General features: G+C 38.2%; 1 protein-coding gene across 5 annotated transcripts in view; it reads left to right on the forward strand.

Annotated features, from left to right (window-relative positions):
• Window positions 1-12,809, forward strand: part of ICA1 (islet cell autoantigen 1) — a 78,463-nt gene extending 65,654 nt beyond the window's left edge. For 2 of the 5 annotated variants that reach the window (XM_087774186.1, XM_087774195.1), the window contains exons 11-15: window positions 1,098-1,160; window positions 1,273-1,314; window positions 5,233-5,514; window positions 10,649-10,744; window positions 12,540-12,809. In XM_087774186.1, the coding sequence (XP_087630312.1) occupies window positions 1,098-1,160; window positions 1,273-1,314; window positions 5,233-5,514; window positions 10,649-10,744; window positions 12,540-12,661 (605 nt within the window). In that variant the 3' untranslated portion in view covers window positions 12,662-12,809. The remainder of the gene's footprint in view (window positions 1-1,097; window positions 1,161-1,272; window positions 1,315-5,232; window positions 5,515-10,648; window positions 10,745-12,539) is intronic. The other 3 variants (XM_087774202.1, XM_087774211.1, XM_087774221.1) reach the window with 3 other exon arrangements.
• The last annotated feature ends 906 nt before the right edge of the window (window positions 12,810-13,715 follow it).

The following is a 13,715-nucleotide window of genomic DNA, read 5'->3' on the forward strand; positions in this document are numbered from 1 at the left end:
GATCACCCATAACCCTCAGCTATATATTTTCCCTCCTATTGGTCTTAGCCCATTTATTTTCATAGAATCATTAAGGTTGGAAAAGACCCTTAAGATCATCGAGTCCAACCATTAACCTATCACTGCTAAGTCCGCCACTAAACCATGTCCTCGAGCACCACGTCTACTCTTCTTTTAAATACCTCCAGGGATGGGGACTCAACCACTTCCCTGGGCAGCCTGTTCCAATGCCTGACTACCCTTTTGGTGAAGAAGTTTTTCCTAATATCCAACCTAAACTTCCCCTGGCGCAGCTTGAGGCTGTTTCCTCTCGTCCTATCGCTTGTTACTCGGGAGAAGAGGCTGACCCCCACCTTGCTACAACCTCCTTTCAGGGAATTGTAGAGAGCAATAAGGTCTCCCCTCAGCCTTCTCTTCTCCAGACTAAACAATCCCAGCTCCCTCAGCCTCTCCTCGTAAGACTTGTTCTCTAGACCCTTCAACAGCTTCGTTGCCCTTCTTTTGGACATGCTCCAGCACCTCGGTGTCCTTCTTGTAGTGAGGGGCCCAAAACTGAACACAGTACTCAAGGTGCGGCCTCACCAGTGCTGATTTTCCTGCGGGAGAAGAGGTGATATTACTTACATCCTGACCTAGGGTCCTTTGGGGGAAGATTCTTTTTCCCTATTCCCAGAGTTGGTGTCATGACGAAGAAGATATTGTCAAGGAAGGCGATTTAGGGAGTGATGAGGTTCTGGGCACTTTTGTGCTCTCTCCTGGCCTGTGTAAGTACAAGCTTCTAAAAGAAATGTCTCTGCTTCTGGAGGACAGCAGAGACCTGTCTGATTCTTGGAGTTGCCTCAGTTGGGTGCACTCAGCCTGGAGATGTGCTAGTGTGGCAGGTGGTGATTCAAAGGAAGATCGCCCCCAGGTTATTATTCAGAAATTTTCCTCACTTCTTAGAAATGCTTGTAGCTTGGGTCTTTCATCCATTGTGGCAAGGTTAATTTTAAACATGTATACCAACAACTGTTGCATGTTGATCTTATAGTGACGTTGGTTATAAGCATGGTCTTGTGCCCAGTGCAATTTGACATGTTTATGGATTTTGATTGCAGCTGACGATGGCAAGGATGTCATATCCACATTACAAGGAAATTGTAACCACAAGCAGAACTCAGGTGAAGACACTTAAGAAAACTACCTTTAGATGTATACATACTGATTGTCAGTGTACTGCAGATCTTTCTTTGTTGCTTTTCTTTTTTCTTTTTTTTTTTTTTTGGCTCTTAGGTGCCATAGATGACTTATTAGACCTGCAACCTGAAGAAAATGGTATGAAACATTTGTGCATGTCTGTTTCATCTGCTTTTCAATTACAGGAACCAAGTATAATTTTAATCTTAGATCTTAATTGTTTTTATAATCTGAAAGGTTGAATGAAATTATTCAGCTGCAGTATTTAAACAGTGTTAAAGGAAGCTCAACTTCATATACATGCAGAGGCACTATTCCTGATGTTATAATGTGAAGTAGACCTTACTGGGAATAAAAGCCATTGTAACAGGTGATTCGAGGTTAGGTATACTGGACTATATTGCATTTCCTCCACTGAAGTAGGTTCCACTGTAAACCTTACCCCTCCTATAACATTTCACAAACTTTTCTTTTTGGTTCTTTAGTTGTTGTACCGCAACCCTTGGCAATACACTACTAACTACGAGATTTTATATCAGAATTGTACATATCAGAAACAAATGATTTAGGCCTCTTAAAACCCTATAAGAACTGGTGACTTCTTTCAGCCAGGTAGTTAATTAATCTGCTGTGCTGTTCTCATACACACATGAGAAAGCAGTCTTTCATTCCAGGGTCTACTCCTTTCCTTGTGCTTTTGTTACATCAGTGGCAGCTCAAGGGGATGTGCTGTTTTTTTCTAAAGGGTACTGTTTTACCATGAAACATATGAAAGATCTGGCTAAAAGTTTTATATTGAGTTTTAGTATGCAGTAAGAGTATTGCCTATAACTTCTCATTTGCTTTTCACTCATGTATCTCAGAAGAATGAGTAAAAAAAACCTCAACAACAACAAAACCAACTGTGGCAACTCAAAAAGCAAGTAAAGAAGCAAAGAAAAAAATCCCTTTGTGTGGTTTAGTTAGTCAGACTGAGAGTGTAATTTGGGGTATTTAAGTCACTGCCTTCATGGTAGGTAAGGAAGAGAGCATTTGGAAACACTTCGACTTTGGATTCGCCACGGGCAGTCTCTTGCACTGTGGGGAAATTACCCATGTGGGGAATCACCCATGAAGGCAGGAACAGGGAAAGTTCCTCAGCTGCCTGTGCAGAAGGCAGCCCTAATCTGTGGAGAGAGAAGGTAGCGATGACTTCTGTGGTTAATAAAAAAGGTCAGTGCATGTCTGATAGTGGCCCTTTTTCTTTTGGTTTTCCCCTTACTCAATTTCATTCCTTGTTGGACGTTCTTAGTGGAGGTACAGATAATGCATACAATTATTGGTCATACAAGTTTGGCTATGTCAGTTAGAAGGCTGGTTTATTTTTTTTTTCTTCAGTCAAATAGTTAAATCAATATGAAAGCAGTTCAGACTACATCAGATAAGGATGGTTATGTTAATGTTACAATATCAGTCATTTACCCTAATTTTACACACTAGCTAGCTTTAGGGTAATTAATATTGTATTATTTTAAGTGCAGCAGTATAGTTAGGGTACACTTTTGTGTGTGTTTCAGAAGGAAGTCTTTATCCTGTGTTTCCGATCGTGTATCATAAATACTTTTAGTTTCTCTTTGCATTTAATTTTTTTAAATACCAGCAAAACAAGGCATGTTTGCAAAGGAATATGAGCATTGCTAGAGGCTTGTTCAAACAACTACAAAAAGAATATAGTGACCTTGTTTTTTCAGTGTTTTATTGGGAGTTTGGGGGGTTTTTTTCATGGCCATTTACAAGGTTAGGGGCAGCATGTGCAGACAAAAACCAGATTTTGACTGTGAAAACGAGCAGTGAAAACAGAGAAACAGGAAAACAAGTAATAGAAGATTCACGGGTGAAGTGAGAAAGTCCATATCATTCTAGTAATCTAGCAGAGATACCACATGAGTAATATCTTGATAAGCAAGTCTGGTTTCAAGAGAACCTTTATTGCAAGCAAGAGTAGAACTTGCTAGTGCTTACTCAGGCAGCCTGAGCATAAGCACCACCCTATCCTCCCCTGCCCTGGGTGTGTCATCCCCGCAGGAAGACCAGAAAGGCTGCTGAGACAAAAAATGTGTCACTCCTCTGATGTCTGGTGGTCGTACACACTACAGCAAGACCTAACTGCTCTTCAGATGTAAAGCTCTATGTTGTACTTTCTCCCCCAGTAAAAATGGGACTACTGCAGTGGGATACCTAGATGAAGTAGAGCTTTGCTCTGAGCTGTGCTGCTGCAAAGCCTTTGTTCCATTATAGTAAATGTCATTTGTGGTTAGGTACTGTGTTGGCGGTATGCCTTAGCGTATCTGTTACTAATGATGCTCTCATTGCATCTCCTCCTGTAAGCCTTCCGAGTTCATGAAGGGGCCTCCTGAAAGCAGCTTTGAGATGGTGATGCCCTGTAGAGATCAGAGTTCTTAAGTGCCTTTGAAATAGCAAGTGTCTTTCCCCTACGGAAGGATTTACCCCTCTGTCTCACCTGCTGAATAACTGGGGGGAATTGTAGGTGCTTGGACAACATGAACATTCTTTGCTGTTTATCTGAAGATGGGAAAGCAGCCTGGAAATGCATGAGAACAAATTGTTTTCTATGGTATTTTGGTTATAGTCTAGTGGGAACGTCAGGAGAGTTGACGTGTTTGTAACGTTTCTATTTCTAATTTTTGGGCCCTGTCAGGGAGTACAGAGGTATATAAAAATGTGAATTAAAAAGGAGCTGAATCTCAAAGCTGACTTCAGTAATGAATATAATCCCTATATTATGTGTTGGTTTATTTGTTTCTTAGTACGTAGGTGTGTATGCTGACTCATCAGCCTATTTTAAAACACAGTTTTGTGCTTTTTTTTCCTCCTCTGACTCAGCTTCAGCCATTTGATTATAAATTATTATAGCTATTAAAAAGGAACCTTCCTGAGAAGGTTGTTGCATTTAAATAAAATGGCCTGTTGCAACCACTTTGCTACTATCAATCTTTTATCCAAACACAAAAGGGTTAAAAACATCTTTGCAAGTTGTATTCAACACACAGAGTTCAGCTGATCTATCCTAACTTTGGAAAACTGAAGTTGCTTCTATGCCTTACCACAAGTTTGAAACGAGCATAATTAAGATAAACTGGTCTGGGTTTCAGTAACGTAACATTATCAACGTTGTTAACCACCATTTTTATCCTCTGCATACTCCCACAGTGGAACTCTAAATGTTTCCAAGTAAAATAAGACTTGGGGTTCCTTGACAGTTCTTTCACTCTCCAAATATTTTGTAAACTAGAGAAAAGGATTACATTTCTGGTTACAAGCTTCATGTATTTTAAATAACTATTTAACATTTCTAAAATTGGAAAAAATGTTTTTAAGGAGTAATGACTTGAGTGATGTAAGAGCTTCTTCAGTTGCAGTTCTGGTGCTAGAAAAACTAGCAAGGGGAATCGAAAAGTGGCCCCAGTTATTTCTCAGCAGCCTAAGAGAGGGGAAAAAAGTTACTACAGCATTGAACAGTGTTGAAATCTCACTCTGTGTAGAGTAACCTGTTCTCATGGGGAAATACCCCAATAATTCAAGTATTGGTCAGAAGGTCATAAAGGTCATCTTAAGTACGTTCTCACAAAAATCTAGAATAATCCCCAACTCTTATTTATTTTCAAGTTATACTAATCTGATTTTTTTGGACAGTTTTATATAATGCTTCAAAAAGCAACATAAAAGTAGTCTTCTTCAATGTTTTAAATATTAGACTATGTAATGATTTTGGTGTGGTGTTTAACAGATTTTTAAGCATACTTACTGTTTTTAATGAGAAATGCGTCTTAACAGCAGTGAGGTTATCTAAGCTAACCAAGGAATTACTTGTTGCATAAGCTACAAGCCCAGATGTCCAAGAGAATTGGGTCTAAAAGAGAAAACAACAAATATTCATGCAAAAATATTCCATCTCACTTAATGTACAAAACCTAGATTGGATGTTTTAAAAAGGTTCCTTCTTTTCTTTGTTTGTCTAAAAAAATTATTTATCTTGACTCCCTTGTTCTGAGACAGCTTCAAACGATCAGTTTGTGAGGTCCTTGGAGTCAGAACCTGGTGATAAGGATGACATGGTATTACTGAATGAGATCCTCAACGCTTCCTCCCTGGACGAGGGAGAATTCAGCAAAGAGTGGACAGCTGTTTTTGGACAGGTTGCACTTGCCGATCTCACCATGAACTCTTCAACTGGAGATGTAGAGAACACTTCTTCATCTGTGGCACCAACGCCATCAGGCTTCTTGCCCTCACAGCTGTTAGACCAAAACATGAATGACTTGCAGTCGTCTTTACATGGTGAGAGCTCATTTTGTTCTGTTAGCATTTTGGGTTTGGTTTTAGGCTTTAGAGTATGGTTTTCTGCTATGTGGAAGTGTGGTGACAGCTTATGTTGTGCCATAGCTGCAGAAACCCTGAAGTTAAAGCAGAGTGTGGCCTGGAGAAAAACATGTAAGTAGCATATTTGTTTTTCTAGCCTTGCTCATTCAGTGTTTGTGAACGAAGTACCCTAAAACCTTAAGTCAAAATTACTGTCTTGAATATTTTCATTGAGCTTCCTGAAATAAATGTTCTGTAGGCCTTTGAGACTTTTTTTTTTCTGTAACAGAAAATCTGTTTGAGTGGGTTTTACTGTTTAAATCACAACTGCTGTCTCTGTTAAGGGGCCAAAGAACCAAAAATGATTACTGTATTTTGTCTGGGAATACTATTTTTAAACAACTTAGTGAAAATTGATTGCATTCATTAATTTTCTTTTTTTTTAATGCATCCCATACTGTTGCATGGAGGGATATGGGTAAGGTAGAATGGGTTGTCTCATCCTAGTAACAATACAGGTGGATTCCTCTTGTAGGCAGGTTATCTACTGATGCAACTCTTTCTCCCCCTCTTTCTTCTGTGCAGTTCATTTTCTTGGGTTTTCCAAGCTGCTGCTGGGGGGAGAGGAAAGGAAAGAAGGGAACTAGGGCAGAGCTTTCCTTCTGCTGCTTTGGCCTTGAGGAAGGGAGGGAGGCAGGCAGGATAGTGATAACCAGCTGACAGCAACTACCTTCGTCCTCCCCACAGTCCAGCTAGACTTCTCCTAGGGCTTTGCAGGCTGGAGGAGGAGCTTGCCTTTGTGGGCTCTGTCCCAAGTCATTTAAATATCTCATTTGGGGAAGAGTGATGTAGGAAAGACTAGCAGACTGATTCCATCCTGAAGACTGCTTCTTGGAACCCATGCAAGTGGTACAATCATACATGATGTAAAATGACCTGTGGCATTTTGGCAAGAATAAGAAAGTCAAATGTACCTTATAATTAATACAGTTATCACCACCACCCCTAAAGCAAGATATGTGGGTTCACTGACTTCACTGACTTAGATGGAAACTGGGGAAGTGACATTTGCAATGATGCACAGTTTTAGATGTATTTTTATGATGAGGTACATGCATATATGAGTATGACTGATAGAGTGAAGAGGGACTGGAAGAGTGTAGGATTGGACCTCATAAAATATGCTAAAAAGTCATGAAGTTTAGTCATTGCATTGTCAAATTAAACAGTTTGTGACCAGAAGCAGACATGGTATCTATTGACAGGGGAAAAAGGAACAATGAAAAACACCTTTCTTGATACAGAGACATAAACAGATTTTAAGCGAATTACTGAAAATAGCAGCAGAAATATTATGAGATTGATTTTTTTTTCAGTGTTTTTACATGTTTTTAAATGTAAACATGTTTTTGAAGGAAAAATATTTTTGAGGTGTAAATGGCAAACAGGGCTGTGTATCCTTTCTGAGATTGTTGTTATTGCTCTCATTTGCACAAGACACTGGCATTGGCTGCGCTGTTAGCACTTCAAAAATCAGAACTCGGGTATGTTGCATTCAAGGAGCACTAGAAATGGAAAATCCGTTCCAGTTAACATGGCATCCCAAAACCTTTTTGAATAAGAAAAAGAATAAATATGTATTGAAAGAATAAAATATGTTGATGTTTTCAAATTGATTTCCAAGGTTTTGGCAGAAGATCATGGTAATTGATCTACTGGCATTTGAAAAGTCACAGCTAATCAGCTGAATGATTATATCTGATAATCACCATGTTCCCAGCTGACTCTAGTTGCCAAGTAAAATGCATTATTTAAACTAACTTTCATAGGGTATTTTTCTTTTTAAGTTTTTTGTTTCTTATTTTTTAACAGGTGAAATTCTGTCCATTTTATGTCTTGTGAAATCTCAACTGTAACCTTAAACTGCATTTCATTTCACAGCACTTCTTTCATGATTTGACCTTGTCAATGAATTTGGAAACAGACTTTTTTTTTTTTTTGAACAAAATACTAGCTGCAGTATAAACATATCTAAACATACAAGTTGAAAATATTAGAATATATGAATTATGGATATTTTTACTGAGGACTTGTGATACATACACTACAATTTTTTCCCCTAATTGGTAGGATTGCTTAATAATTATTCAGTGTGAGGTGCTACACTGGCGCCTCGATGTTGCATACTTCCTGTGTGAATTTGGCCTTAAGACCATAAAGATTCTTAAAACCCACATGCTTAACTTTAAGCACATTAACTTTTCTATTAACTTCAGTGGGATTACTTACTTATTTTACATTAAGCACACTCATAAATCTTTGGGGCTTTGTTTTCTCTCTGCCTCAGATCTTAATCTGTAAAACAGGCACAATGCTATGCAGGTTATAAACTGTTACGGTCAGGAATTCCCAGCTCGGAGTTTTCTCTGGCTGTATTTATAGGCAGGATCTAGCACAATGGGACTTCGAATTGCTATGGGACTACCAGGTGCTGGTTTAAAATACATATAAATGTATATATATATATTAGAAACAAAGCATGCTCCCAACAAATCTTTTAGATTCCCCTCCAGATACAGCTTTGTAGTTTGGTTGCCTTTCCACTTTTTTACAGAGAGCATTGTCTTTCTCTTTCATGATGTTTATGGCCTCATTTGTGTGCTTATTCATACCACTAAGGGCTCCTCTATCTTACCTACATGTGCATATATTCTAGTTGGTAAGAAAATGTGCAGCTCGTTGTTTGCATTTCTAAATTTAATTGTGGTAATGTTTGTGAATATGCTAGCTGAAAAGTAAGCTGTTTGGTTTCCTTGCTGTCTCGGCAATAATCTTTTGTCTAGTCACGTAATGAAGCCATCCTGTGAACAGGCAAACCAGAACAGGCTTAGGGCCAGCAACTGATTTCAAATTGATAGGCTGCGGTTTGTTTTTGAAAGGCAGAGTTGTTCTCTGTAGCGCACTGTGAATGGACACTAAAAACATAATTCATGACAGTATTTAATAAAAAGTCTGTGTCAGTCTTTCCCAATACCTTCATAGGTGCATAAGTTCATTACGAAAGCATCACACATTTTATGGAGTGCTTTTGTTTGGATGTTTTTGTTGCTGTTGTTAGGTTCTTTTTGTTTTCGAAGTGGTACTTGAGCTACCTGTGTTTCAATGAACAGAGAACCAAACTACAACATCTCTCACAGACATGCCTTCCCAAGCCTTAGTCCAGGGAGTCAAAAGGAGGGCTCCAAAGGAGTTAACTGGTCTGCGGTGTTTCACTGAGTGGTCTGCCATGTAAATGAACATCAGTGAAGTTTCAGGGAGCCAACTCCTGATCTCACTGAAGTCACTGGGACTTGCACAGAAAGTTTCCGGGCAGCATTCCTATTCATTTCTATAAAATTAGGATGTGGCCCTATTCACTTAAGCTGCTCAATTTATCCCTTGTCGTTCATTGACATATTAAAACAGTTTCTCGCAATACATCTCCAAACAAATTAAAGCATTACAGTTTTCTGTAGTTGTGTATAATGTCCTCTGCCATTCTCCTCTTTTGTAACACAAGCAGAGAAAATGCCTGGAAAAGTATGTCATACTGAAGTGTTAATGCCATACTTTTTCTTATTTATGATTCAGATTTGATAAACTCTAAAATGTCATTTTCAGGGGGCACATGCATATATGAGTATGTGTTGCCTAGAACAAATATATGTGAGCACTCTGCATCCAGATTTTGAAGATGTTTTTGGTGTGTTCCCTTAGTGATACAGAGGATGTTTGTGGCTTTAAATTTCCTTCCTATTTCATGTGATTTTATAGAAACACTCTTCTTGCCTCCTTTTAATAACACAGCTTGGGCTTCAGACCTTTTATAGTCAAGGTAAGATCAGAGAGTGATGAGAATAATCTAGTAGAGAGAGGAAGGGTTTATGTGACTTACATGGCTGTTAGAGTAACTGTCAGGACACTGGGTACCAATATCTGACAGGGGTCTCAAAAGAGGACAAAGTAAGGGGAGGAAGGACAAAGAGAGTAGAAAAGGATATGAGAACATGAACTTGTAGAAAAAAAAGGGACTGAATAAGGAAATGCTGGCTGTGTGCACAGAGGAATATCCTGCTTGTGATGCTGCAGAATTAGGTATACTAGATCCCTGAGATGGATGGACAATTGATCAGCCCAGGAGATATTATTAAAGGAGATATTATTGAAGTAAGAAATACAACCTCCAGTCCTCTAAATGTGATAAAGCATAAGAATTTAAGTATCTTAAGCCAGGGACAAAAATGCTCCATTTTTTCCTAAGATGTTTCTGTGGTACGCCACCCCTAGTTCATTGTGCCAGCCTAGCTCATCTGGCCTCATCAACTGTATTTATTTACTCTTTTGTGGCTATGGAATATGCATGTAAGAACAAAAAATTGTAAATACTCAGTTTCACTTTTTCCTGCATAGTTACTCTCTCCCTGCGGAGAAGATCCTTTCAAATGAAGAACAAAAAAATACTCCATTAAAACCTAGTTTTAAGTTAACTCGAAGTAGTGAATCTTGAATTTAATTCTTCAAAGTGTTTTGCAAGTTATTTTTTTCAGAATTAATTTCAAAATTAACTAAAAAATCTAGGGTCTCTAAATATTTTTTTTTTTCTGGAATAGTTGATGAAATGAAAGTCTTTGGAACTGTAAAAGTAAAGAAAGGTGGAAAAAATGTTTAGTCTGTGTGATATTTTTGCCCAAATATAAGTGATGTTCTTCTCCCTACAGCTGTGCTTGACTTGATTACTGTACTGGCCTTTCTGTGAACAAGTATTAACCGTGATGGGTTAAAAGAAAGAAGAAAAAAATCTTTTTTAGCCAGGGTAAAGGTTTGAAAAGAGTACAGTTCCCTGAATCTGGAGATGATGAAACTGATCCACAGATATTCTCTTCTCAAGGATGTTGCTTGTCTGCAGCATCTGACTGCTGGTTTCTTGTGTATGAGGAAAGATGCAAACGGCCATAACCATAAACATAGTATTCTGCTCCGTTGTCTGATGTGTGCATTGTGCTGCCAGACAATGGGGTATCAGAGTTAACAAAGTAATTTTTCACGCTAATGCTCCTGTATTATTGAATTTTAGGATGGGCAGCTAACAGTGTGAGCCTACCGTCTATACCACAGCCAGCACAGAAACCAAACAGCCTGAATGTGAATGCTAACAAGACACCCGTGAAAGGTGATACAGTCATGTATTTTTTCAGTTACTTTGCTTTTCCTTTTTAGCTGTGACTCCTGTATCTTTCCAGTCTTCTCAGTTATTCTATCATGATAAAAATCTATTTTTATAGTAGTTGCATGTCAAGAATCTTGTGCTTACTAGTGAATTACTCAGTTTCAGCGTTACGTGTATGTATGTGTATTTTTTTGGTAGGCTTCAGTGCTAGTAGTATGTCAAAAGAGTAATTTACTATATAATGAGGGAGCTGAAACTACAGTTTCTTTTACTACTTTAATTTTGAGTCACACAGAATAGCATCTGCATGCACTTTGTCTAAGCTAAACAGTCTTTTGAAGCTCTAGGAGGACGTTGTGGCTAAAATACAGGCTACTGATAAGGCAGAAGAGCCCTAATTGCAAATTTTGTTGATAACACACATCATATCAGTAATCATCTGTTTGAAACTTAATTCACTTCTTGCAACTGAGCCAAGAGTGCATAGTCCTGCCATCGACTGAGACAAAGCCCTGCTGATTTTGACCAGGGTTTTCTGGATAAGTGAACCAGAAATATGTTGAATCCTTATTGCCAGTTTGTAGCCTATTCTGTGCAATCACAGGCGATCAGAAGCTACGTCAAAGATGTTCAGAAGAAAGGAGCGACATGTATTCCTTCCTCTGCCTCCCAGGATTAAAAGACTGACATTTTTTAGCTCAGCAGAGAAAAAGAGGGTTAAGGTGTTTTGGACATGAGTGTGATACCACAGCCACAGTACCTTCACCAGAAAAAGGAACAGCCTTCAGCTACTTTGAAATGTGGGTTTATGAAAGTGGCAGATACTCCAGCTTTGCAGGCACCAGTCATGCCAGGCAGAGCCTATTTTGTCCTTAAATTCCTTGTGCCACAAAGAATGCTTTCATGTGACGTTCTCTCTCTGAGTGGAAGAGCACATCTTATTTCACTATCAGTATAATACATGTTAAGCATAAGGTTACAAAAAACAAAGCAAGTGGTGATGTACCTTCTTTATAGCAGCCAAAGTTGTCACTGCTTTAACCTGAACATCTGCCCTGTTGGAATAAAAGAAGGTAGGAGACCTCTGTGAAATCTGTATGTCAATATAGACACATAGATGCAATAGTCCAGCTGCTGTTGGAACATATTCCTGGTTCACATTTTTTTATTAAAAAATGTAAAAAAATGTACCATCAAAAAATACACCCTAATACTAGAAGCTGTACTTGGAACTGGTTATCAAATGTAGCCCCTCTCTCTCCAGCCAGTACCTTCCCATTAAAACTTCATTCCAGATGAGTAATGACCTTGTGTGGTTGTATATGGGGGGGACAGAACAGTCACATGAACTGGATTTAGGCTAAGGAATTTAGTCCTGCAAGAGAGATTGAAAGTAAAATTTGCCGTCCCTTTCCTTTGACTTTTTTGCAGGCATGCAGGTGCACACACAAATAAAATACCTTTCATGAAACACAGCTAGACAGAACGAGATTGTTTCTATTTTTAATTAAAGTGTTCCTGTACTTATCATGGTAGGGGCCATATAAAATACACAGGCAGACAGATATAAAACATTCATTCTTACTAAAGTTTCATATTCTGTTAAAGGTAGTGTTTTAAAATGCCATCACTCATTCCGATTTTCTTGTCAGAAGTGCCCTTAGTAATAAATTAAACAATAGCATGGCATTTGTTTGACCTCAGTCAAACATTCAGTCAGTTTTGTTTTAAAATAGCTGACAAGTCTGTCCTTTTCTTTTTTTCTTTTTGGTTTTTGTTTGGTTTTTTTTTTTTCCAGAACCTACAAAGAATCCTAAAGACTTGACTGCCTGGTTCAGTCTCTTTGCTGACCTTGACCCGTTATCCAATCCTGATGCTGTTGGGAAAACTGATAAAGAACATGAATTGCTTAATGCATGAGTCAGCTGCCTCTGGTAACTCACATTCTTCCATTCATCAACACTATTTTGGGGTTTAAAAAACTAAATGAAAATTAGTATGCTGTTGTGAAACTATAAAGTATGTGCCATGATAATAAAACTAAAGGGAATGAATCCCCTTTTATATAGGTACAGTTATTTGCTCTTGTTTTGTATAAAGAGTTCGCATTTATTTTCTACGTGGATTTACAAAAATGAGGTTAAGAATTAGGGCAGATTTCTTGCCAAATTAGATTATCTGCTGAAACACTGTCTTTGCCTGAGGTGATGCGGAGCTAACACTGGAGTGAAATACAAATTGCAAACCTATTTTTTTATAATGTTTCTTGAGTAAATAAAAAAAAAAATCATGTAACTGAGGAGGCTGCATGAGTCAAACATCTATCATGTATATAACATATATATATATATTACTGCTAAGTTAAGATGTCAACTAAATTTGTTTTGTTAGTACTCACAGTGAAAAATCTGTGCTGGGGCTAATTATTGAAGAAATACATTTGGGTCTGTGCAGCCATGGAAATTTCTGATTTAACTTATTAGACAAACTGCACTACATAAACAGAAGTCATGGCCAGAAGGCTTCTTTTCTGAGGTTTTTCTCCATTGCACCAACAGAATTTGCACCTGTTTGCAGAAGTTTCTTGCAACTGATGCTTTACCATGCCTTCAAAACATTCAGAATATTTTTCATCCAGTTTATTTCTGAAGCATGTGTTATTTTGAGCTTGTTGTGACATTAACTCTTTAATAAAATGATTTTGACAAAAAAGACCTTTTATTCCCACTGGAATGCTGGTGTGCTGTTGAATTGGTATGTAACAAGCATCTGAAGAGAACACATATGACCAGTTTTTAGATAGTATCTAATAATTCGTATCATCATTTCTGAATAGTAATCCAGTAGGACAGTAAGAAAATTTGAACTCACTCGGTGTCCCTTTGCCTCCCCGCTCTCCTTTTACAGCAAAGGAAGGTGAAGAGGATGTGTCAGCAGCTGCTTATGATCATAAGCTCTGCATGTTTGCTCTGTG

The sequence above is a fragment of the Nipponia nippon genome, unplaced genomic scaffold, assembly GCF_047370975.1.
Source record: "Nipponia nippon isolate SJK-2023a ecotype South Korea unplaced genomic scaffold, ASM4737097v1 scaffold_1, whole genome shotgun sequence".
Taxonomy (NCBI): domain Eukaryota; kingdom Metazoa; phylum Chordata; class Aves; order Pelecaniformes; family Threskiornithidae; genus Nipponia; species Nipponia nippon.